We start from the raw sequence: 22,222 nt of genomic DNA on the forward strand, positions 1-22,222 counted from the left end.
GTGTTTTGATTTGTGGGTGGGTTAAAGATTTTCGTTATATAATACATTAGATCTTAAAACCAACAAATAAGTTTCTTCAAAGCCTAACTAAATATACTCTAAACAAAGTTGTAGATTTAAAGGTAAATTTGGACTTTGTTACATCAGTTTTCACAAGAGCGGGGTTTTGTTTAACAAACCATTGAAGAGCTTTACAAAATCTATTATAACCTCTTTCTTCTCTACTCTCTACTTTGTCCTTCAACAAAACATTTAGCTCACCTGCATCCTCAATCTTTGTTTTTGCTCTCAACGAGAATGGCTGGTGTTAAGAGCCTCTGAATTAACTCAGATCTCTTCGTCTGCAGTTCCTGATCTTTTGTTGAGACAGGCGAGGCTCCCACTTGTCTGCTGCTTCACAATTCTCAATGCTTCTCATGAACGAATCAAGAACTACCATAGCTACTAGGAATCCTGAATATGGAAGAAACCTTACCGGTGCAACTGTTTCATGCTGTTGTAGATTCAAAAGTAAACTTGCAATTAATTCATCAGTTTTCACAAGAGCGGGGTTTTGTTTAACAAACCATTGAAGAGCTTTACAAAATCTATTATAACCTCTTTCTTCTCTACTCTCTACTTTGTCCTTCAACAAAACAATGACTCTCTCTCTCTCTTTTCGTGTGTTATCAAATGATCTTGTTCCTTGCGTCTTCGAGCTTCTTCAGAATCTCCGCAGGTGTTCTATCCAGCTCGTCTGCTATTTTCCTCTGCAAGTCCATTGGGAGTGTCGGGAACTGCTCACACAGATCTCCATCTATCACGTCCTGTTACAAGATGCAAAAAGTGTCAAATTCAAAATCAAGGGACTTCTTTTGATTTGGAGGAAAAGCAAATGGGTTTTGGTTTATTACCTTGACCGGAAAATATGCAGATCTGTAAGCCATGTGGTCTCTCCCGCAGAGAGGAGGATACTCCTGCCTCATGTGCATCTCCAGATGAGAGAAGAAATCCACATCATCACGGGATGTGAAAGCATGTAATGCCCCTATGCTACCCATCACTGTTCCATACATTATCGATTCCGATCCACCTGGGATCATCGAAGCTTTCTGCAAGCACGTCACAACGTCCCCAACATGGAACTGTACTATCTCATCCACTTTGTTCGGTGCTCCATTCAGCTTTCCTTGCTCCCACTTGATCTTCCCGCCAGTCGGGTCTTCTTCTATCTCCTCCGACAGATCCTGAGGCAACCGCACAAAATACACATTCCCAAACTTATCTGCACCTGCCATGGTATCGAAATCCACATGGTGCGATGCTGTCAGCCACCTCGGCACGCAGTCATCCGCAAATATGTACAGCTGATTCTCGTCGCGCCTGTACTTGCAGTAATGGAAAGACTGCAAAACGATAATGAAAAGGCTACATGAGATATTTCTATAAAACAAAGCACACAGTAGTAAGTAAAATATATAGGAAAAAGGATCTACCACTCACCTCCTGAATGTCACCAACGTATATACGGTCACGGTAAGTTTGGATAGAGATAATGGTGTTTGGAAAGAGCTTGTTTTCACATTTCCTAAGCAGTCTCTTTTTCCCCAAATCATACAATCTGAGGACAGGTCCGATCCCTGCCAGCAGTCTTCCTTGGAACTGGCACAGAGCAAGAGGAACACCTTCTACTTGCGTCTTATGAAGAAGCTCAAGAGATTTCCCATCCTCCACAAACCTATAAATATGTATGAACCCAGCCACTAGATTCTTCTTGGGCCAGAACTGCATCCCTTTGACCGTACCAACAGCCAACAGTGTACCATACTCTTTATCATGGAAATTCACCGTACAGACACTGTATGCAGCTTCGTTGTCCTGAAGTTCCAGGAGACAAGTTGTCGTAGCTGTCTTGGGATCAAGAACTCTGATGCAAGAGACCCACTTTTCAGACTCTGCTTTTGGATAACCGTACTGCTCATCAGAAAGCGGGTCTTCCTTATCTTCATCATCCGCACCATTCTCCATCTGATCTGCATTGCCATTGCCATTTTCTCCCACTCCACCAGCCTCGAAGCACTCCTTTCTTGCAGCTTCACGCTCTTCTGCGGTGAATGCTCCCTGGTCACTCTCGATAATAACCAACAACTTCCGCTTGGGATGGAGAACAAACTTTCTAGGCGTGTACCTCAGAGGGACCACTGTTTCGTTGAATGTTTCACCAAGACGATCAATCATAAAAATTCTCAGAGCATCCCCAGCGACAGAGACAACACCTTCAGCGCACTGATCAGATGAAAAGGGGGCAGCAAATTCCAGAGTCTCGTAAGACAGAGGCGTCAAATGGAAGTGTCCCCGGTGAATATAACCAAGCCAAGGTCGGCTAGACAAACACAGCATTGCAGACCGGCCTCTCACAGAAATGGAGAATAGCTTGGGAGGCTTCAGCCCCAAGAACCGGGAGCGAGAATCCGAAAGCTGACCAGTCACCATGTCCACCACAGTTCTGAAAAGAACACCATTCTGCAGCCCAGAATTGAGGAAGAGATTTGCCGGGTGATCAGCACCATCATCTCCACCAATCGATGCCTGAACTTCGAGGAATAGCAGAGACTCCGGAGCTGAAGAGACACTTTGCACGCTGAGAATCTGCAGACAGTCGTCAGGATCCAGAGATAGAATGCGCACAGTATTATCATAAGATCCCACAGCAAGAAAGCGAGACCTTTTTCTTCCTTCAGGAACAGGGGCAATGTCCAGGCAAGCCACATCACCAGACATTTCATGCTTCTCCACCTCCATCAGCTGGCCAGTCATATCTGCCTCAAAGTATATAAGCTCTCCCCCGCTCAATGCAATGACCACTTGAAGCCGATTATACCCAACTTTAACAATTGACCTCTTGCCAGGAGTTCTCCATTCGTTAATGCGTCCATCTTCCCTTATGTGGCGGATACCATTGGGATGGACTTGCATGAGAGAATCATCGCCGATCAGAGAGACAGCCAGGGATGGGGTAGTATCAAGAAACCCACTGTCATTAACTTCTTCAACTTGTTCACCAATCGAAAGAACAAGAGTAGCATTGGTAAAAGAGACAACGATGTATGCATCAAACTCATCGCTCACATTCTTTTTCACCGTCCACACAGCACTTGGCTGACCTGGAAGCTGAGAGACAGCCATCTCAGTGATGGCCAAACCAGGTCTCAGTATCCTTAGAGAGGATCGTGGACCCCGGCCGCAAAGTGAAAAGATTTGAGGGGTTTCTTCCTCAAAAATGTTTAGGACTTTCATGTCCATGAGCGGCATCAGACTCTCGACTTGGTCAATCCTAACAAGATTCTTAAGTCGTCTAGGCTGAAAAAAGACGGGCTGAAAACCTTCTTCGGTTTCCATCAGATTAGAGGAGGAAGACTCTACATCAGGTTCCTCTCCTATGGCCTGAAACTGATACAAACCATGGTTTCCAAATTCCGAAGCAGAGAAGAGGAATCCCAGCTTCAACACACATATAGAGGATGCGACGGGAATGGTGTCGAAGTATTTAACCTTCAACTCGGAGACATGATCGCCATTGTGATCCAAGGTGACCTTAAAAACGTCGCCATACTCAGTCTGGATTAAAAAGAAGAACATTGTCTTCTGCTTGTGCACGGCGGCAGAAACAACCAAAACTCCCCGTTCAGCAGGCAAATCAGTTCGTCTAGGAATCACAGCCCTCACGTCTGGATGACCCTGATTCATGTAAATAACAAAATTCTCGGCGCAAACCAAAACTCCACTCGGGCCATCAGCTCCTCCAGGAACAGTAACAAGCATATTGGCACCATTGTCAACAGGGTTAGACCACTTTCTAGAGACATGGTTGAGCCCCAAATCGAGCTCATAGAAAGTCAAATGCTTCTGAGCCTCACTAGCGGCTTGGCCAGTAGGATCCTGATCTGCCTCGGAGTAATCAAGCTCAATGGCTGCAAAAATCGGGTTATCGAAACCGCAGTCCACACCGCAGAGAGAATAGCAAATGGTATGAGACTTGTGAGCCTCCAAGGGAGAAGAAATAGTTAACCTAGCAGTGGTATCTCTGTTCAAAACATAAACCAATTTCTGCTTCTCACAAGCTCCAATCATAACAGCTCTTCCTTTGGGATCAACAGCCACGTACTGGCCTGGCACAATTCTTCTGCAACCAGACTTGCCAAAAGTCTCCTGGTGAACTTTATCGAACACATTCTTCTCCTTGTTGTACTCAAGTATAACAATCCTACCCGAATCTGAGCCTACTACGATATAATCCTTCTGCGCACCAGTCAACCTAAACTGAGCTAGGGATCTAATTGCACCAAATACTTCTACAGAGTGTATCGTCTGGATCTTACCGTTCTCGTCGGGACGGAGAAGATCCAAAATCTTGCCACGAGCTACCGCAATCTCCTGTGTCTTCCCGCCGGAGAAGTTCCCGTTGATTGCGCAGACGATTCCGGTCGCCTGCTGCAGAGTAAGACTGTACAGATACATCTCTCAAACTAGCAAGCTACAACCACCAGCAACGGCTAGGATTTAGGAGAATCCCCGAAACTGGAAGGACTTGAGGATGGTTTTGGCTCCGAGTTTAAGTGAACTCCTAGCGCATCTGCAACTTCGGATTTGGCAGATTTTGGTGAGGAACGGAAAGAATAAACCCTATATAATGAATTACCGCCATAGCTCCAAAGCTCTACGACGGAAGTGGTGTTCCTCTGCTAGGCGGTGATTCAATCATGGGCCTAACTTTTGGATCTAATATAGCAATATTGGCCCATCTTATTTTAGATTTAAGCCCAAATAATGACAAGAGTCCAAGACTGGTTTTGTCTCCGATTATCATTTTTCATTAACAAAAATTGATTACAAGAAATTGAACTTTTTTTTTTGGTGGAAACAAGAAATTGAACTTAATATAAAGATAAACTATAGAATGACAACATTTTCTCTCATTAAATTTGTGAAGTCACAAAAATAGAGTGGTATTGCATAATTATGTGATTGGTTAATATTGCAAATATAATTATGTTACTTATGTATGAAATTAACATGGCTAATTAAGATCTCTCTTCCATTTAATTTCTTAACATGATTTATTCTAATTTCTAACGAATAGATAGAAAGAAACAAAAATAGGTCAAAGAAATCAAGAAGGCTAGAAGAAGCAAGAGGAGTAAGTAGCAAATTAAAATGAATAAAACCTAGAGGTTTAGTTAAATCCATTAATCAACTAGAGTATGAGAATGCAACGACAATAACAACAACAACAACTCCACTCCATGATCTCATCATCCTCCGCGCTTCCTATATAAACAAACCCATTAGCCTTAGAAAATAAACACAAACCTAAAACCAAAACAAAAAGAAAGAACAATGGCCAAAGCTCTTAGCCTTACAATCTTTCTCTTTCTCTTGATAGCTTCCAATGTCCAATCCGCTCGACTTCTCGATGAGGTTCAAACTCAGCCACAATTAGTCCCCCAGGTACCGGAAGAGGAAGATGATAGTCCACAAGCCGTAACAACAACTCCAACACCAATTCCTCTCCCAGGACCCGCCACGGGAGGACCCGAGCCAATCCTAGAGTTCTTTATGCATGACGTGCTAGGCGGGTCACACCCATCAGCACGTGTGGTTACAGGGATAGTAGCACAAACAGAGGTGAATGGAATACCGTTTTCTAAATCCAGCAACAACATTTTCCCAGTAGATAACGCAGTGCCGCTTGTGAACGCAAACAGCATCAACAACTTAATCAATCCAAACACAGCTCCACTCCTAACAGGACTTAGTGGCTCTCAAGCCAACACCGTAATCCAAAACAGTAACGGTAACTCTCAAGGATCCCTTAGCTCCAACAACCTTCCCTTTGTAACCACGGGTCAGCTCCCTCCCATAGCTGCCCTCCAACAGCTTATGTTTGGCTCTATCACCGTGGTTGACGATGAGCTCACCGAGGGCCATGAGTTGGGCTCTGCGATCATTGGGAGAGCCCAAGGGTTTTATCTCGCTAGCTCTTTGGATGGAACTAGCCAGACCCTTTCGTTGACAGTGTTACTCCACGAAGATCATGATCATCATGACACCCTTGATGATGCCATCAGCTTCTTTGGGGTTCACCGAACCGCTTCTCATGCGTCGCATATCGCTGTTGTGGGTGGAACTGGGAGATTCGAGCATGCTAAAGGGTATGCTGTCGTGGAGACTCTACACAACCAGGAAGACCAACATGTTACTGATGGTCATGATACCATTCTCCATTTCAGTGTTTATCTTACATACTACAAAGCTTGAAGAGTTATGGCATTTGTTGAAAGAAAATTCCTCTGTTTCGTTTGTATGTTCTTCTTTATAAGTTTAATGTGTGGTCTATATTGTGTTGTGCACGTTTACTGTACTGAAAAAAAGAAAGTTAAATGACAATCTTTGTCTTTAATTCTTTATATTCAAAACTCTCTGTTTTTTGGCAAATACATACCTTTTGCATTTCAACCGGTCTATTTATTCGTTTGTATATACTATATACTCTCGAAATTCCATTTTTATATCAAGTTAACGTAAGAATAAATCCTTTTTATAATTTTTTGTTTACTTACCAACAAAAAGAAAGAATTATTACATAGGAGCCATGTAGTCTAGATTTACGTGGGCTGGAAATTGAAACGTGTTACTACTCTTGTGAGTAGTCACTCACTTAACAACGCATGTTAAGTGAGAGTTTTCTTATGAACTTTGACCCAAAAAGACATTTCTGCACAAGGTATAACAAATTAACAACGTTCAAGTTATGGGCTGATCATAGGATCGGACACATTTTGACCACTTAATCGCAAATTAATTGGATATTGTTCAAGAACTTTTTCTCCATGTTATTGTTTTTGTTTAATTAATGTAAATTTTCAATTTGAAGAAATTTCTATTAAAAACAAAAATGGCTGCATAGACGTTCCCCAAAAAAAAAACAGCCGATCATGGACCAAAAAACAGCTGATCAACGTTTTTACTGATCTGGCTAAAATCTGGACTTTTGGGTTCCGAAACTTGCAAGCATATGGAAACCATGATACAAAATTTCCAAGAGTGCTAAAGCCTTTTAAGGTGACCAAAACCCGAAATAAATAGTTTATTTGAAAATATATACACACGATACATTCAATTAAAACACCACACCATCGATCCATGTATGAGCTAGCGTCCGTTTCATTATATATAATTAAACAGAGGCAATATTATGTGGACCACGTACGTATAACGTACCAAAAAGAGTGTCATCACTCCTTTTTTTGCTGTCTTGCTTGTTGGACCGATGCTAAGATGAAAAAACGATTTACTTATAAACATGCATGCGTCAGGGATAAATCGTTTTCATGAGATTCATATATATAAACTATAAGGTTTTCGAAATCTAACGATCGAACATCGCGATCAGTCGTCGGATTCTTTAGATGAATCCGAGATAATCTTCTGGATCATCTGGTTTGTCTCTTCCTCCGACATTTGCTCTTGTTTGCTTTGCCTCTCCTCATACGCCTTGAAGAATTCCTTGTTCTCTTTCTCCAGCTCCTTCCACACTGTCATTTATTTTGTTCCAATTCATTAATATTATGATAACAAAATATATAGGCCGGATATATATGTTGCAAGGATTTTTATATTTTCTTTGGCTTTTTTTGTATATGTATAAGTTCTAGTCGCCAGGTAGTCAAGTCAGTGTATATAATCATTAATTTGATTATGCATGAGCACTTATATGAATAGAAATATTGAAGATCGATCCATCACGCTAGATCCTATCTGTAGCTAATTAAGTACATATTACATGATCAAATTCTAAATGATGGTATCATAATATGATGATAGCTCCATAATTTATACATATAATTAATCCCGTTAGAGAGTACATAGGTACAGATATGTTTGTGTGTTTATAAGGATTACGGAAAGGTAAAAAGTATTAAAAAAGAGGAGAGAGAGAGAGAGGAATTAAAACCAGTAGAGGTGATGACAGGAGTGATGTTTGCATGCTTAGAGAGAGCTTCCACACACTCTTCTTTGCTCATATGGAAGATCAAACATTTCTCTATCATGTGCTGCACCTATACATACATACACACATCCAAAGATATTGAGGTACATACGTAAAAGATAAATAGATAAGATCATTCATAGAATCGACGGCCGGAGAAGTACATGAGGTTCTTGAATCAATATAATATTACCATGTGAATGTAAGAAGCAGAAGAAGAATCTGCCATTGTTAATGGAAACCCTAGAATTAACACCCAAACTTAAAAGAGAGTCTTCTTTCTAAAAGCCACTTGTGGAGATAAAGACAGCCATATATAGAAGAAGATCACGCAAAAAGATGAAGAAGGAGACAAAAGAGTGAATAGTTGAAAGATGATATGCATGCATGGGGCCAGAAGCCCCACGTGGGAGATTGATCATAATTGGCTGAGAAAGGATTAGAGGAGATTTGTAAAATCACTCTTTCTCTCTTCTCCCTTCGTTTTTTCATTTCCATCTCACGCATCCTCCACGTGATCCATGGCCCCTCTCTCTCTATACATTTTCTGCAAAAAAACACTTAGTCGTGTTTTAATTTCCATAATCTTCTAGAAATTAAATCTATACCTATTTGTTAATGTTTTAACTTATATAAGAAAATGAAAGTTAGTTGTATTGGCTCTAAGAGCACATGATTACATAAAAGGAGAGTAAACGATAAATTCGGAATTTTAAAGGATTGATACTTTAAAAAATGGCAAATAAAATAATGACTTCAACAATTGTAACTCACCGAATTCCTTTTGAAACAATATAAAACCATAGTGCGAAATATACAAGGCATATAATCATAAGTCTTAACACTTATGTTAAGGCTTACCATTAATAAAGAAAAGATAACTGTTGTAACAAACATATCAAATGTATATCTACGATGACTACCGTTGTGTGACCATCGATTTGACAATTGAAATATCATAAGAAGACGTATTAGAGGCCTAGGTCGCCCCTGAACATCGGTACGTCTACTCTTAAGGTGAGGCAAGAGAGGCATGAACTTGTTTTCCTTTTTCTTTTTCTTTTTGTTAAAGGAATGTTGAACTTGTTTAAATAGGGAATACCATGCATATAAAATATATAACTGGTAAGTTGATTGATAAGAACATTTGAAATCACTTGAGCACTTTAAGAAAAGGAGAAGTGAAGAAATATGCGGATGAGATCCAAACGTGGTTTGCATCGAGCAACATTAAGGATAGAAAATCTTTGTAATTTGTTTTTTAAAAAGTTTGCATTTTGCATTCACATGTATAAATGTTTCTTTTTTCTTTGAATATAATCTAGATTCAAAAAAGTTATAATATATATATATATATATATATATATATATATATATTGTAACTACATATTATGAGTATGAGATAATCCATATACATTAGTAAACCTCTGTCGTAAAAAGAACCAACGTAATTTACACGACATGTTATAGATAAATGTTTGCTACTGAATTTTTCAGTTCTGTCATATATGTATGAGCCTCCTCCTAATTAAGTCCTAACTCTTAACCATGCATACCAACATGTTTATTAATATTAAGACCGGTAAAAGAAACCCAGAAATTATCATGTACTTGTTAATGTAGCATAAAAGACAAAATCCCACTCCATCTCATAAATGATAATATTGATATGGATTAGTGGAACCTATTACATCTAATAAACATTACATCTGACGTAAGTTACACAGTTGATTTTGTTTTTTTATAATTAGTTTTTTGAAGTTACGCTATTGAAATTTCTGTCTAATGATTAACTTAGTTCTTTTTCTTCTGAAATTTTTGTTATTTATGAATGACACAAACCCCCGAAAAAGTTGATTACACCAACCAAATGTCGTCGATCTCTTCCAGATAATATTCATAATTTAATCATCTACGTAATTGACTCCTCAAAGTATTAATTTGGGTATAGTCGTACCACCATGACAAGTGTAGTATACGTTACAATAATGGACGGCCAAAAAAAAGGCAAAGTGATCATCAATAGTTTTTTGGTTGGGTAAGGGGACGCGGGAGATTAAAGTTTTTGATTCTAAACCAATAGGACGATGACATGTCACGTATAACAATCCACATTGAGATCAAATAATCGCAAATGGTACAACCATCTGAGTGACGTGGCGCAAATGGACATGAGAGAGAGTGAGAGAATCTACAAAGGTTACGTAAAGAAGTGAGAGACAAACACATTGTGGGTGTTTTGTCGAAATCAAAGGTTTCAGAAGGATCCATCAAATTCAGACATTAAATAAAACTACACATATTCCTCATCATGTGGACCTCTCAATTTGAGTCCTGAAACAGCAACTATTCCCTCGAATCAAATTCAAACCCTATTCATGATCACTTTCTCTCTCATTCCCTCTCCTCGTCAACAAGATTACAAACCAAGACGCCTATTCTCTCTCATCCACTTATTTCTTTTACCTAAGATACTTCCTTATCCAGCTCTTAAGATCATGCTATCAAAGTTCATTCGAATCCGTATGAGTGATTATGTAGTTATAATGAGCGTATATTTCATTTATAAGGAATTTGAAAACGGTTTATGTGTTACAAGAAAATAGTGTATGTATTGTAACGAGTAACGTATATATTACATAAAAATTACTACGGAGTTTACTCTATTTTCTTCTGTCTGTTCATTGTTCTATTTTCTCTGTGTTCATACTTATATTCTTTTGGCTTAGAGATAATCATATACGTATAGTATACCGGATTTTACTTCTAAAGCGCATTCAGTTAAATATGAACTTTCAGTTTTTAACTTTTCTACCAAATAAATTAAGGCACATCATAACTACTTTCCATGGTTATTATGCTTGGTATCTTGTGGTCGTGGAAGCTGAGTCTTACATGACTTCATATAGTTATTTTCTTTCTTTTTTCTAAATCAGCTATTAGATACTGGTGTAATTTATGGTTATTCTCTTGCAACTATATTCATAATTTAGCAAAGAGACTATATATTATTCATGGATCACATTTTGTCCAAATTGACAAAGCCATCAAGAATTATTGATTACCCTACCCATATTGAATGTCTATCGTTCGATTTTTCTCAAGAATGAAACTTTGGTGGGGTTTCTGATTAATACTAGTAAGTCATTAAGAGGTTCGAAATAATATCACAGAAGACGAGACAGCAGAAAGACGAGACAGTGCAAAAAGAGACAAAGGTGGTGCAGTAGACTCACTATTATTATTGCCTTAACTCAATTTTCAAACCAAAAGCTCTCAGAAAGCAAACCCACATTTGTCCCATGGACAAGTGGAGATTCTATTGACCACACCCACTCCACTTGATTTTTCCTATTCTCTAAAGCCAAATTGCTCCAAAAAAAAATCTTTAAATTTTTGGGTTAAAGTGTACGATGTGATTGAATTTCTGTTATCCAATGAGATCATGCCGTGTCAGCATAACGGAATATGTTTGTTGTATTTTTTCCTTTGAGCCAAAACAAGTGATCAGAGACGTAATGATATTATAGGGGCATCTAGCTACGTATTGGATTATGAATACTTTAGGTGTCTTGATTTTTTCTGTCTAATAAATCTAAGCTAGTTGGTTGGCCCAATTAGATCACGATTGGAATCGAAAGTTTCGTTTCGATTACTTTGTATCAAGTATCAACCGATTAAATGATATTTATTGCTCAAGTTAGCAAATACTCAAATGTTTTACTAAACGCTCGAGTTTGGTTGAAAGCACAAAAAAAAACAAAAAACTCACCATGTTGTACAATACACAAATTGTTCAAGCTACGAAACAAAACTACAACTTTATCCGGGTCCATTCATAGAGTGGATCCAAACTTTAGGTTATAATTCGATATTTGGACAATTTAGGAAAGCCTTATACTATTTTGAAGATCTTGGTCTGCCTCAACTTAGGATTCCTTATTTCTCTGTATATATTTTTTTTCATATCAAGATTAGACATTGTGAACAAGTATAAACTGTCCGTGGACAACAATATTTGGACGTTTCAATTTCAACGCTTCTCAATGCTGCAAATATTGAAGTATCAAACGTCCGTTGTTCAATAACGATGATATTATTATTATCATTCAAGTCTTCAAATGTTTTGCCGTGTGTTACATAGAATATGATGAATTTAGCTAATACAATGTATCTGTTTTTTTTGGACAAATACAATGTATCTTATCCTCGACATTTTCGTGCTTATGCACACACACGGTTAATACATACTACTTTTGTGTGGCATTCGGTTTCTTAAATAATCAAATACTAGATGTATTTTTCTAAGAAAAATCAAACTATTTCTTAAATATGTATAAATTTTTGGCTATATATAATATAAGATACAAATATGAAATATCGCTTGCCGCCACAAAAGAAAAAATATCACCAAATTTTTGGCTATCCTTCTTCTTTTCACGATATCGTTAAAAGTGGGCTTTACAAAATTGTCATAGGCCTATAAGTAAGCCCAGTATGAGTATTTCGCTTCTTCTTTTTTCCTTTTCCTTTCAGATCTGCTAGCATTATCCAGTATTTGTTCTTGTCTGAAATTCTGATTAATTTGCTAACAAAGACTTATAAATAATGATTTTGACTTAGGATCTTCACGGTTAATTTTCTAATCAACAAAAATAACCAGGTAAATTAAGAAAAATTACATATGAAATTAGTCACTCACTAGTAAACTAAAAATTATGGAAGAATTAAAAAAACATAATAAAATATAGAATGGAGAAGATAACGTATATAAAGATGAGATTCATCCAAACAGCATAAAGAGAAGCTTCCATATATCACAGCCATGGTGGTTGTCACTCACATCTCCACTTCCTTCCACCAAATCTCTCCTTCCTTCTTCCATCTCCGTCTTCGTAATCCCTCCACCACTTCTTCGTCTCGTCCCAAACTCGACGGTGGTTTCGCTTTGTCAATTCGAGCTTACATAGAGAAACCAAACTCTTTCTCCACCTTCGCTAACAAAGTCATCGGTTCTCTTCCCGTTATCGGACTCCTCGCTCGAATTATCAGCGATGAAGGCGGCGTTGGTAGAGATCTCGTCGATTTCGCTGAGTTTAGGAAACGAGTTGGGAATAAATGTACTCCTGATGATTCTAGGGCTTTCTATGAGTTCCAACAGCGACGAGGCAAGGTAAAAGTTCTGATTTTGAGCTTAGATTCATGAAATTGAATTGTTGGGTTTTTTGTTAATGTGTGATCAGTGTTGAATTATAGCCTTGTTGTTGCTCTGTTTTGTTGTTAGGCAGGTGAGCCTTTGTATGTGCTTCTGTGTTGTTGGGTTGCTGCAGTAGGTGCAGGTCTTCTCAAATCTGAAGAGATTCTTGAAGGTGTTACTAGAGTTAGCATTTCCAATGATCTCGAGTTTGAAGAACAGAACTTCATTGCTTTGATGACTGAAGCTAGACAGGTTTGTTCTGGTATTTGGTTCAAGTACTAAATGTCACTCATGTGTCAGAAAGGTTGATACTTTTGTTGGGTTATACAGAGAAGAGCAAAGTTGAACATTGATGCGCCAACAATACCGATGGAACTAAGAGTTGAAAAGGCTCTTGAAGGTATTTATGCTTGTTGCTTTCGGAGAGGACTTATTGAAGAGGAGGATGAGAAGCTTCTTAAAGTGATGTTAATAGCGGTTTTCCCATCGGTTGAGAAGTCTGAGATAGAGAGAATCATCAAAGAGAAGGCGACAAGGGTTGAGGAAGGAGGAGAGGAAGAGAATGTTATGGCGAAACGGTTGCCTAAAGAAGCTATTCAAATGCAGATGAAGGATCTTGAATTCCTTCAACAACAAAACATAGAGTCTTAACAATAGAGGTTGAGATGCCAAAACATGTTTACTTTTTCAGTACGGATTATTTTAAAAAATGCAATCAACTTTTTTCAGTCATGAGCAAGTAATTGTTACTGCATAGGTTTCGAGATATGGTTGCTTCCTATCATATCTTTTGAGAACTTGGATTGATTCATTCAGTTTTTTAGATGGTGTTTGCCGTATGGTAGATGTGTGAATTTGCTCCAGTACATTGGAACAACATTTGAAACTATAGGTAATAGAGTTATAAACTTAGTTTTCAATAAGATGTTTTTGTAAGACATTAAAATAATATAGTCCATCTAAAAAAAAAGGATGAGTTTGCTAATATGAATATGTAAAAACTTCAAATAAAGAAAGCTTCTAAGCATTCAAACATTAGAAAAGGTATTATTATATTCAATCAATTTTGATGGTTACATTTGTTTGATAAGATATAGTGATAACAATAATTTTCTTTTTGCTTTTCTACGCTCCATCCTCCCATTCGAAACAGTATGGATTGTTTTTCTTCTCACGAGAAATACGACAAATAGGGGTTACATCGTCTTGTCCTACTTCCCATATACATTCTTTACAAATCGGAAGTTCTCCAACTGGACTATCATCTCTTGATGCTTTAAATATATAAAAATAATGAGATCCACCATTATGCCACGTAAAATGACAACGAAATTTCGTAGTTTTAAAAAAGTTAACATAAAATCTGAAACCCCATGCACCATTCCAAGGAATATGTTTAAGCCCAAAATCATCTTCACTAGATCTGCAATGTACATTCAAAATTTCTCTATTTTTTAACTTGTTGCGGATTACAACATGTTTTTCGCTTAGAGGTAACAAGCCATCGCCGCCCGAAGTTGGTGCTTCCGCTGGAGCATCAGAAAGAACTAATGCAGACACAAAAAGAATAAGAGTATAATAGATCATACACAACATTATAAAATGAGGTTTACTTGTGAAAGCCATGGTTAAGTAAATTATGTAGGAGTGTTGTTAGATAAAACTTATAAGTTCTCTATTTATAGATGTAACAAATTGTAAATATATTTAACAGTGAGAGTGACTAAACATCATGTAACGTATAATGCATGTATTTAGTCTATGTTAGTATTCAAAGTTGTAGATTCATGCCTAAATTTATATTGTTTCCTTGGAAGTTTACAAATTTACTAATTTTAAAATATGAATTATATATCATTTTTGATAAGAATTATGATTCGGAATGTGTCTTATATATTATAATTTACAATACATGGAAATAAATCAATCTATTTGACTGTCGAAACGAGAATTTTTTTTTTTTTGATTGTGACTTTGACTTTCTAAAACTACTAAAATCCAAAACCTTATTTTGTAGGTTTAGAAAGTTTTTCTTTTGCAACCAATGGACATGGTGAATTTTCCTAATGATCTCTGTATCGATTCGATTTTGTTTTATGAGAATATCAAACTAGCTCTAATGAGGGTTACCGTGGTATTATATCAATCAATGATTATTCTGATACTAATTAGAGAACAAGAAAGATTTTGAATCAAAACTTGTACAAGTAAGAGATAAACGTGCAAGATTTATTACGATTTTAGAGGAACTTATATTCTGGGAAATGGATCATAATATACCATTAAATTTTAAAGGCCATTTCACGAAATATCTCAAAAATCATATAGAGAATCAAGACTCATGACTCAGGAGTGTTACTTAGTAATGTAAGTTCACAACGTAAACGAGAGATAATCGTAGGATTTATATGGTTCTACAATATAATGAATAGTATAACCCATCTAATTTTCTTTTTAGTTTGCTTATGTGTATACATAACAACTTCACATAAAGAAAGCTTATAAGCATTCAAACATTCGAACATTATAAATGGTATTATATTTATTCAATCATTCTCATGGTTACATTTATTTGATAAATTATAGTGATAACAAAAACTTTTTTTTTTCTTCTTAAGGACCATCTTTCCATTTAAAACAGTAAGGCAAATGTCTCCCATCACGAACAATACGACAAATATGGCCGTTATCACCATATTTTCCTACTTCCCATATACATTCTTTACAAACTGGAAAACGTCCATCTGGATTATCATCTTTGTATACTTTAAAAATATTAAAGTAATGAGATCCGCCATTATGCCAAGTAAAGTGACAACGAAATTTGGTATTTTTCCAAAAGTTGACGTGAAAGCTGAAATCCCATGTACCATTCCAAGGAATATGGACCATCCCAAAATCATGTTCACTGGATCTGCAATGTACATTCAAAATTTCTCTATTTTTTACCACATTGCGGATTACAACATGTTTTTTGGCTAGAGGTAAGAAACCGTCAGCACCCGAACTTGGTGATTCTGCGGGAGCATTAAGAAAATCTAAAGCAGACACAAAAAGAATTAAAGTAGAAAAGATCATAAATAACATTAGAAAATGAGATTTATTATTAAAAGTCATGACTAGGTAAATTATGTAGGTGTGGTTAGATAGAACTTAGAGACACCCTATTTATAGATATAAGAACATGTCAATATATTTGAGAGTGAAGGTGACTAACATTCATGTAACGTTGAATACATGTACTTACTCCATATTAGTATTCAACGATATAAATTTTTTTTTTTTCCTTTTGAGTTATAGATTTATTAGTTTTAATAAGAAATAAATACGTGTTTGGTAAAAAATATTTTCGGTTATGTCTTATATATTATAACTAGATCATAACCCGTGCTATACAGCACGGGCATTAATATTTTTTATAAATTAAATTGTATACTTTGTTTGAATTACACAAGAAATAGTATAGTATAAAAATGATGTCATAATATTTTTCAATGTTTGTACTATTTGCATATAATGCTGCATTATATTGAATTTGTTTAAAAATGTTACTTTTATAATAAATACAACATATGTAGTTTTAAGTAAATGTGTAAAATTTGTATACAAGTTGTTTTGGTAAGAAACATGTTTTCTTTGTATTAGAGGATATAATTTTTGGCCTAACTTAGAATTAGTCTTTGTATAGCATTTTGGTTATATCGGTGGACCTAATTGGAGCCTATATTAGATTATCTTTAATAGAGCTAACGAAAGAACGGACCCGATAACCAATCTAATACCCGAACCAAAAAATCGGGTTAAGGCGGGTTAAAATTTTAGGAAATTTCCTTATTAGGTAGAGTTTTAGTAAATCCGTAGATATCCGATTGGTCCGTAAATTACCCATTACCCAAAAAGAGTATTCAAAAACCCAAACATTAATTTAATATCCAAAATATTAATTATATTTAATCGTAATATTATCTAATTATCTAAGATTATAATTATAAATCTAAATATATCAATTAATTTTGGACCTAAATATCCAAAACAACTAAACTATTCAAAAATTATTTGTTATGTTTGTGAAAATTTAGTAAAATATATTCAAATATAATTAAATTTATTAAAACTTAACAAATTTAAAAGTTTTTTTTGTTTGGAGACCCGCTATCTACATACAAATTTCTCGTTTCTATTTTTTTTGGTATTTTTAGAGTCTGAAACGTTTTGTGCAAACTGACCCAAACCCAACTGGATCCTATCCGAACCAGAACCGAATATTTAGAATTATTCTATTAGGTAGTAAATCATATACCCATTAATCCCAAATCCGAACGGGTTCTACCCGAACTCGAATGGGTTACTCATATGCCCAACCTTATTCTCTGATTTAATTATCTAAAAACTCCCAAAAAAAACATATGTTTTGCTGACTACTTTTTATTCCAAAAAATTTACATCCTCTTCTGCCAAAATCATTTCATAAGACATCCCAAAACCCTTGGAATAATGATTCCATGAATGAAGAATCCTAATTTGAATATACCAAGAGGTTTTGAAAGGTTTTAAGTTTTTTATAGGTGTGTATGTGAGAAGGTACAGACACCGTGATGGTAATCTGCTTATTTATAATTTTAACTTGCAGTATACCGCAGGTAGGCTTATATTTTAGTTAAACTAAAAACTTTTATTGTAAAGATGATTATAAATATATGATATTATTTTATTTGATTTTAAATGTATAGTAAACTGCGAGTTGTATATGTTTTGTTGATATTATTTATATTGTTTAGTGTTTAAAATTATACACTTGTATTTTGATTGTTAATTTTAGAGTTTAACTTGTAGTATACCATCTTGTATTAATATCGATTTAAACCCGTCAATTCTAGGATTTTCCAGCTTGTATTAAAAATTAAATCACATCATACACATAAAAAAAATATAATATGTTATTAATTATTGTAATATATAAGATTATAAATTTTAAAAATAATATGTATGAAATTGAATATAAATATTCAAATTATGACTCAGTACTCAGTAGAAAATTTTCTTAAATCTATTTTTGACCCGTTATAATATTTTTCATGTATTGAACAGTTTATATTCTTTTTTAAAATTTAAATTATGTCATATGAGAAAAAAATCTAATTATTTTTTATAACGATAATATTATTTTTTGCAAAAATAGAATCATATAAAGATGAGAGGTGAACTATAATAATTAATAAAAAAATTAATATGATAATTTAGATATCAAATCTAATTTGTTGATTTTAATTGTTTACTTTTTAGAAATTAATAATGTATTTCGTTTTTTAATTAAATTTAATTAATTAAATTAGTATTTGACTTTTTAATTTTTAAAGAGATGAATTAATTTACTCTTTAAATTTTATTTCTAATGGCATACCTATGTAATTACTTACAAAAAATAAGGTTACATTTAAAATGTACTTTCCAAATAATATAGTAGGATTTACAATATTTGGAAAAATAATTAATTTTTTTGACTGTCGCAAAAAAAATAATAATATCTTTTTGATGTTTTCACTTTGTAAAACTATTAAAGATCGCAAAGTCTTATTTTTAATAATTTACTTAAGACCCATGAATTTGTTTAGTTTACACAAAACACAAATTAACTGATTTGGGTGAAAAGATGACAAATATATTCAACGGACTTCGTAAAATGGGCTTTGCAGTTGGGCTTCACACATTCGTTCTTCGACCTTTTATCAGTCCGATCAACTTATATATAAAAGAACATCAAATCAGCTTTTGCTAATGAGAATTATCATATGGTAATTAATGTATCAATCAATGCACAAAAGACTTTGAATTCATCGGAATTAAACACACACACCTTAGTAAGAGTTAAGAATATGTTTCCACCGAACTAACAGAAACATGATACTAACAGAAACTCAAGTTGGTTGTTCGTGTAATAAAATCAAAACTAGATCATAATCCGTGCTAGCACGGGCATTAATATTTTGTATAAATTAAATTATATACTTTGTTTGAATTATATAGGAAATATTATAGTACAAAAGTGATACTATAATATTTTTCAATATTTTTACTATTTGGATATAATGCTGCATTGGATTGACTTTGTTTAAAAATGTTATTTTTATACTAAATACAACATATGTACTTTTAAGTAAATGAGTAAAATTTGTATACAATTTGTTTTGGTAAGAAACAAGTTTTCTTTGTATTAGAGGATCTAATTTTTGGCCTAACTTAGAATTAGTCTTTCAGTTATATTTGTGGACCTAATTGGGCCCTATATTAAATTATTTTTGATAGGGCTGACGAAAAACGGACCCGATAACCAACCCAATACCCAAACCAAAAAACGGGGTTAGGGCGGGTTTAAATTTTAGGAAATTTTCTTATTGGGTAGAGTTTTAATAAACCCGTGGATATCCGATTGGTTCAGAAATTACCCGTTACCCAAAAAGGGTATTCAAAAACCCAAACATTAATTTAATATCCAAAATATTAATTATATTTAATCGTAATATTTAGATTATAATTATAAATCTAAATATGTCAATTAATTTTGGACCTAAATATTCAAAACAACTAAACTATTCAAAAATTATTTGTTATGTTTGTCAAAATTTAGTAAAATATATTCAAATATAATTAAATTTATTAAAACTTAACAAATTTAAAAGTTTTTTTTGTTTGGAGACCCGCTATCTACATACAAAATACCCGTTTCTAATTTTTGGGTATTTTTACGGCCTGAAACTTTTTATCCAAACTGACCCAAACCCACCTGGACCCGACCCGAACCAGAACCGAATATTTAGAATTATTCTATTGGGTAGTAAATCATATACCATTAATCCTAAACCTGAACGGGTTCTACCCGAACTCGAATGGGTTACTCATATGTCCAGCCCTATTCTCTGATTTAATTATCTAAAAACTCCCAAAAAAAACATATGTTTCGCTAATTACTTTTTATTCGAAATTTTTTGCATCCTCTTCTGCCAAAATCATTATATAAAACATCCCAAAACCCTTGGAATAATGATTCCATAAATGAAAATCTATTTTTGACCCGTTATAATATTTTTCATGTATTGAACAGTTTATATTCGTTTGAAAAAAATTCAAATTATAGCATATGCGAAAAAACTCTAATTATTTTTTATAACGATGATATTATTTTTCGCAAAAACAGAATCATTTAAAGATGAGAGGTGAACTATAATAATTAATAAAAAATTAATATGATAATTTAGATATCAAATCTAATTTGTTGATTGTAATTGGTTACTTTTAAAAATTACCAATGTATTTCGTTTTTTAATTAATTAAATTAGTATTTGACTTTTTAATTCTTAAAGAGATGAATTAATTTACTTTTTAAAGTATTACTTCTAATGGCATACCTATGTACTTACTTACAAAAAATAAGGTTACATTTAAAATGTACTTCCCAAATAATATAGTAGGATTGAATCTTTCGACTAAAAAAAGGTTCTATCTTCTTCTTCTTCTCCTTATGTGACAAGAACGAACAATCCTCCATTGACCCAAATTTCGAAAATGTCAACGAATCTTTTTCGTCTTATTCTCGTATTCATCACTTTATCTATCGCTTCATCTCTGTCAACTCCGTCGCCGGCTGATTCTCCTCCTTATCTATGGCCGTTACCGGCGGAGTTTTCGTTCGGAAACGAAACGCTCTCGGTGGATCCCGCCGTGACTCTAATCGTAGCTGGAAATGGTGGTGGATCTCCGATTGTTAGAGCTGCGTTTGTACAAACAGGAGATAAACGTGCATGATTTAATATGATTTTAGAGGAACTTATGTTCTAGGAAATAGACCCAAAGATACCATCAAATTTTAAAGACCATTTCACGAGATATCTCAAAAGTCAAAAGACTGTCTATACGTACGTTAGGGACTTATGTCTCTTCGTTTTGGAAAACAAGACATTATTATCTTCTCTAAGCACATCATGCAAACTTAGTATAATCTTCTTATGATGTAGAATCAGGACTCATGACTCATGAGTGTTACTTAGTAATGTAAGTTCACAACGTAAGCGAGAGATAATCGTAGGATTTATATGGTTCTACAATATAATGAATAGTATAACCCATCTAATTTTCTTTTTAGTTTGCTTATGTGTATACATAACAACTTCACATAAAGAAAGCTTATAAGCATTCAAACATTCGAACATTATAAATGGTATTATATTTATTCAATCATTCTCATGGTTACATTTATTTGATAAATTATAGTGATAACAAAAACTTTTTTTCTTCTTCTTAAGGACCATCTTCCCATTTAAAACAGTAAGGCAAATGTCTCCCATCACGATCAATACGACAAATATGGCCGTTATCACCATATTTTCCTACTTCCCATATACATTTTTTACAAACTGGAAAACGTCCATCTGGATTATCATCTCTGTATACTTTAAAAATATTAAAGTAATGAGATCCGTCATTATGTCAAGTAAAGTGACAACGAAATTTGGTATTTTTCCAAAAGTTGACGTGAAAGCTGAAATCCCATGTACCATTCCAAGGAATATGGACCATCCCAAAGTCATCTTCACTCGATCTGCAATGTACATTCAAAATTTCTCTATTTTTTACCACATTGCGGATTACAACATGTTTTTTGGCTAGAGGTAAGTAGTCGTCAGGGTCCGAACTTGGTACTTCTACGGGAGCATTAGAAAAATTCAATGCAGACACAAAAAGAATAAGAATAGAAAAGATCATAAATAACATTGGAAAATGAGATTTATTATTAAAAGTCATAACTAGGTAAATTATGTAGGTGTGGTTAGATAGAACTTAGAGACACCCTATTTATAGAGATAAGAACATGTCAATATATTTGAGAGTGAAGTTGACTAACATTCATGTAACGTTAAATACATGTACTTACTCTATGTTAGTATTCAACTCAACGACATAATTTTTTTTTTTTCCTTTTGAGTTATAGATTTATTAGTTTT

The 22,222-nt window shown here is 34.7% G+C and overlaps 6 protein-coding genes, 3 long non-coding RNA genes and 1 pseudogene across 10 annotated transcripts; 4 read left to right on the forward strand and 6 right to left on the reverse strand.

Moving 5' to 3' along the window:
• Positions 1-228: 228 nt before the first annotated feature.
• On the reverse strand, positions 229-4,724 carry SAP130b (Cleavage and polyadenylation specificity factor (CPSF) A subunit protein). The gene is made up of 3 exons (NM_115380.3): positions 1,483-4,724; positions 894-1,385; positions 229-806 (listed from the first exon to the last, which is right to left on the reverse strand). The coding sequence occupies exons 1-3, from the start codon at positions 4,495-4,497 to the stop codon at positions 669-671; spliced, it is 3,645 nt and encodes a 1,214-aa protein (NP_567016.1). The 5' UTR covers positions 4,498-4,724; the 3' UTR covers positions 229-668.
• A 615-nt stretch (positions 4,725-5,339) lies between these two features.
• AT3G55230 (Disease resistance-responsive (dirigent-like protein) family protein) lies at positions 5,340-6,499 on the forward strand. Its single transcript, NM_115381.3, has one exon. It carries the CDS (start codon positions 5,377-5,379, stop codon positions 6,295-6,297), a length of 921 nt encoding a protein of 306 aa, NP_191083.1. The 5' UTR covers positions 5,340-5,376; the 3' UTR covers positions 6,298-6,499.
• A 388-nt stretch (positions 6,500-6,887) lies between these two features.
• AT3G55240 (Plant protein 1589 of unknown function) lies at positions 6,888-8,885 on the reverse strand. The gene is made up of 3 exons (NM_115382.5): positions 8,223-8,885; positions 7,994-8,099; positions 6,888-7,574 (listed from the first exon to the last, which is right to left on the reverse strand). The coding sequence occupies exons 1-3, from the start codon at positions 8,256-8,258 to the stop codon at positions 7,429-7,431; spliced, it is 288 nt and encodes a 95-aa protein (NP_191084.1). The 5' UTR covers positions 8,259-8,885; the 3' UTR covers positions 6,888-7,428.
• Positions 8,886-10,168: 1,283 nt separating this feature from the next.
• On the forward strand, positions 10,169-10,736 carry AT3G08455. The gene has a single exon (NR_141451.1). It is a non-coding gene; the product is annotated as an other RNA (long non-coding RNA).
• Positions 10,737-11,057: 321 nt separating this feature from the next.
• On the reverse strand, positions 11,058-11,448 carry AT3G08460. The gene is made up of 2 exons (NR_141452.1): positions 11,266-11,448; positions 11,058-11,153 (listed from the first exon to the last, which is right to left on the reverse strand). It is a non-coding gene; the product is annotated as an other RNA (long non-coding RNA).
• On the forward strand, positions 11,095-11,366 carry AT3G08465. The gene has a single exon (NR_141453.1). It is a non-coding gene; the product is annotated as an other RNA (long non-coding RNA).
• A 1,225-nt stretch (positions 11,449-12,673) lies between the features above and the next one.
• Positions 12,674-14,292, forward strand: PDE329 (calcium homeostasis regulator). The gene is made up of 3 exons (NM_115383.3): positions 12,674-13,202; positions 13,314-13,478; positions 13,557-14,292. The coding sequence occupies exons 1-3, from the start codon at positions 12,855-12,857 to the stop codon at positions 13,875-13,877; spliced, it is 834 nt and encodes a 277-aa protein (NP_191085.1). The 5' UTR covers positions 12,674-12,854; the 3' UTR covers positions 13,878-14,292.
• Positions 14,281-14,875, reverse strand: AT3G55252 (Plant self-incompatibility protein S1 family). Its single transcript, NM_001084823.3, has one exon. It carries the CDS (start codon positions 14,850-14,852, stop codon positions 14,352-14,354), a length of 501 nt encoding a protein of 166 aa, NP_001078292.1. The 5' UTR covers positions 14,853-14,875; the 3' UTR covers positions 14,281-14,351.
• An 867-nt stretch (positions 14,876-15,742) lies between these two features.
• Positions 15,743-16,366, reverse strand: AT3G55254 (Plant self-incompatibility protein S1 family). The gene has a single exon (NM_001125371.1). It carries the CDS (start codon positions 16,341-16,343, stop codon positions 15,840-15,842), a length of 504 nt encoding a protein of 167 aa, NP_001118843.1. The 5' UTR covers positions 16,344-16,366; the 3' UTR covers positions 15,743-15,839.
• Positions 16,367-21,533: 5,167 nt separating this feature from the next.
• On the reverse strand, positions 21,534-22,022 carry AT3G55258 (annotated as a pseudogene). Its single transcript has one exon.
• Positions 22,023-22,222: the final 200 nt, after the last annotated feature.

Source organism: Arabidopsis thaliana, chromosome 3 (assembly GCF_000001735.4).
Source record: "Arabidopsis thaliana chromosome 3, partial sequence".
Lineage (NCBI taxonomy): Eukaryota > Viridiplantae > Streptophyta > Magnoliopsida > Brassicales > Brassicaceae > Arabidopsis > Arabidopsis thaliana.

What these genes read in the sequence shown, in the direction of transcription:
- AT3G55252 (NM_001084823.3), bottom strand. Translation starts at nt 14,852, where the DNA reads ATGGCTTTCACAAGTAAACCTCATTTTATAATGTTGTGTATGATCTAT.
- PDE329 (NM_115383.3), top strand. Translation starts at nt 12,855, where the DNA reads ATGGTGGTTGTCACTCACATCTCCACTTCCTTCCACCAAATCTCTCCT. An exon ending in TCCAACAGCGACGAGGCAAG is followed by an intron (nt 13,203 to 13,313) that starts GTAAAAGTTCTG and finishes TTTTGTTGTTAG; the next exon opens with GCAGGTGAGCCTTTGTATGT. An exon ending in TGATGACTGAAGCTAGACAG is followed by an intron (nt 13,479 to 13,556) that starts GTTTGTTCTGGT and finishes TGGGTTATACAG; the next exon opens with AGAAGAGCAAAGTTGAACAT.
- AT3G55254 (NM_001125371.1), bottom strand. Translation starts at nt 16,343, where the DNA reads ATGACTTTTAATAATAAATCTCATTTTCTAATGTTATTTATGATCTTT.
- AT3G55240 (NM_115382.5), bottom strand. Translation starts at nt 8,258, where the DNA reads ATGGCAGATTCTTCTTCTGCTTCTTACATTCACATG. An exon ending in CTGCTTCTTACATTCACATG is followed by an intron (nt 8,100 to 8,222) that starts GTAATATTATAT and finishes ATGTATGTATAG; the next exon opens with GTGCAGCACATGATAGAGAA. An exon ending in TCCTGTCATCACCTCTACTG is followed by an intron (nt 7,575 to 7,993) that starts GTTTTAATTCCT and finishes AATAAATGACAG; the next exon opens with TGTGGAAGGAGCTGGAGAAA.
- SAP130b (NM_115380.3), bottom strand. Translation starts at nt 4,497, where the DNA reads ATGTATCTGTACAGTCTTACTCTGCAGCAGGCGACCGGAATCGTCTGC. An exon ending in ACGTTGGTGACATTCAGGAG is followed by an intron (nt 1,386 to 1,482) that starts GTGAGTGGTAGA and finishes ATCGTTTTGCAG; the next exon opens with TCTTTCCATTACTGCAAGTA. An exon ending in CTGCATATTTTCCGGTCAAG is followed by an intron (nt 807 to 893) that starts GTAATAAACCAA and finishes ATCTTGTAACAG; the next exon opens with GACGTGATAGATGGAGATCT.
- AT3G55230 (NM_115381.3), top strand. Translation starts at nt 5,377, where the DNA reads ATGGCCAAAGCTCTTAGCCTTACAATCTTTCTCTTTCTCTTGATAGCT.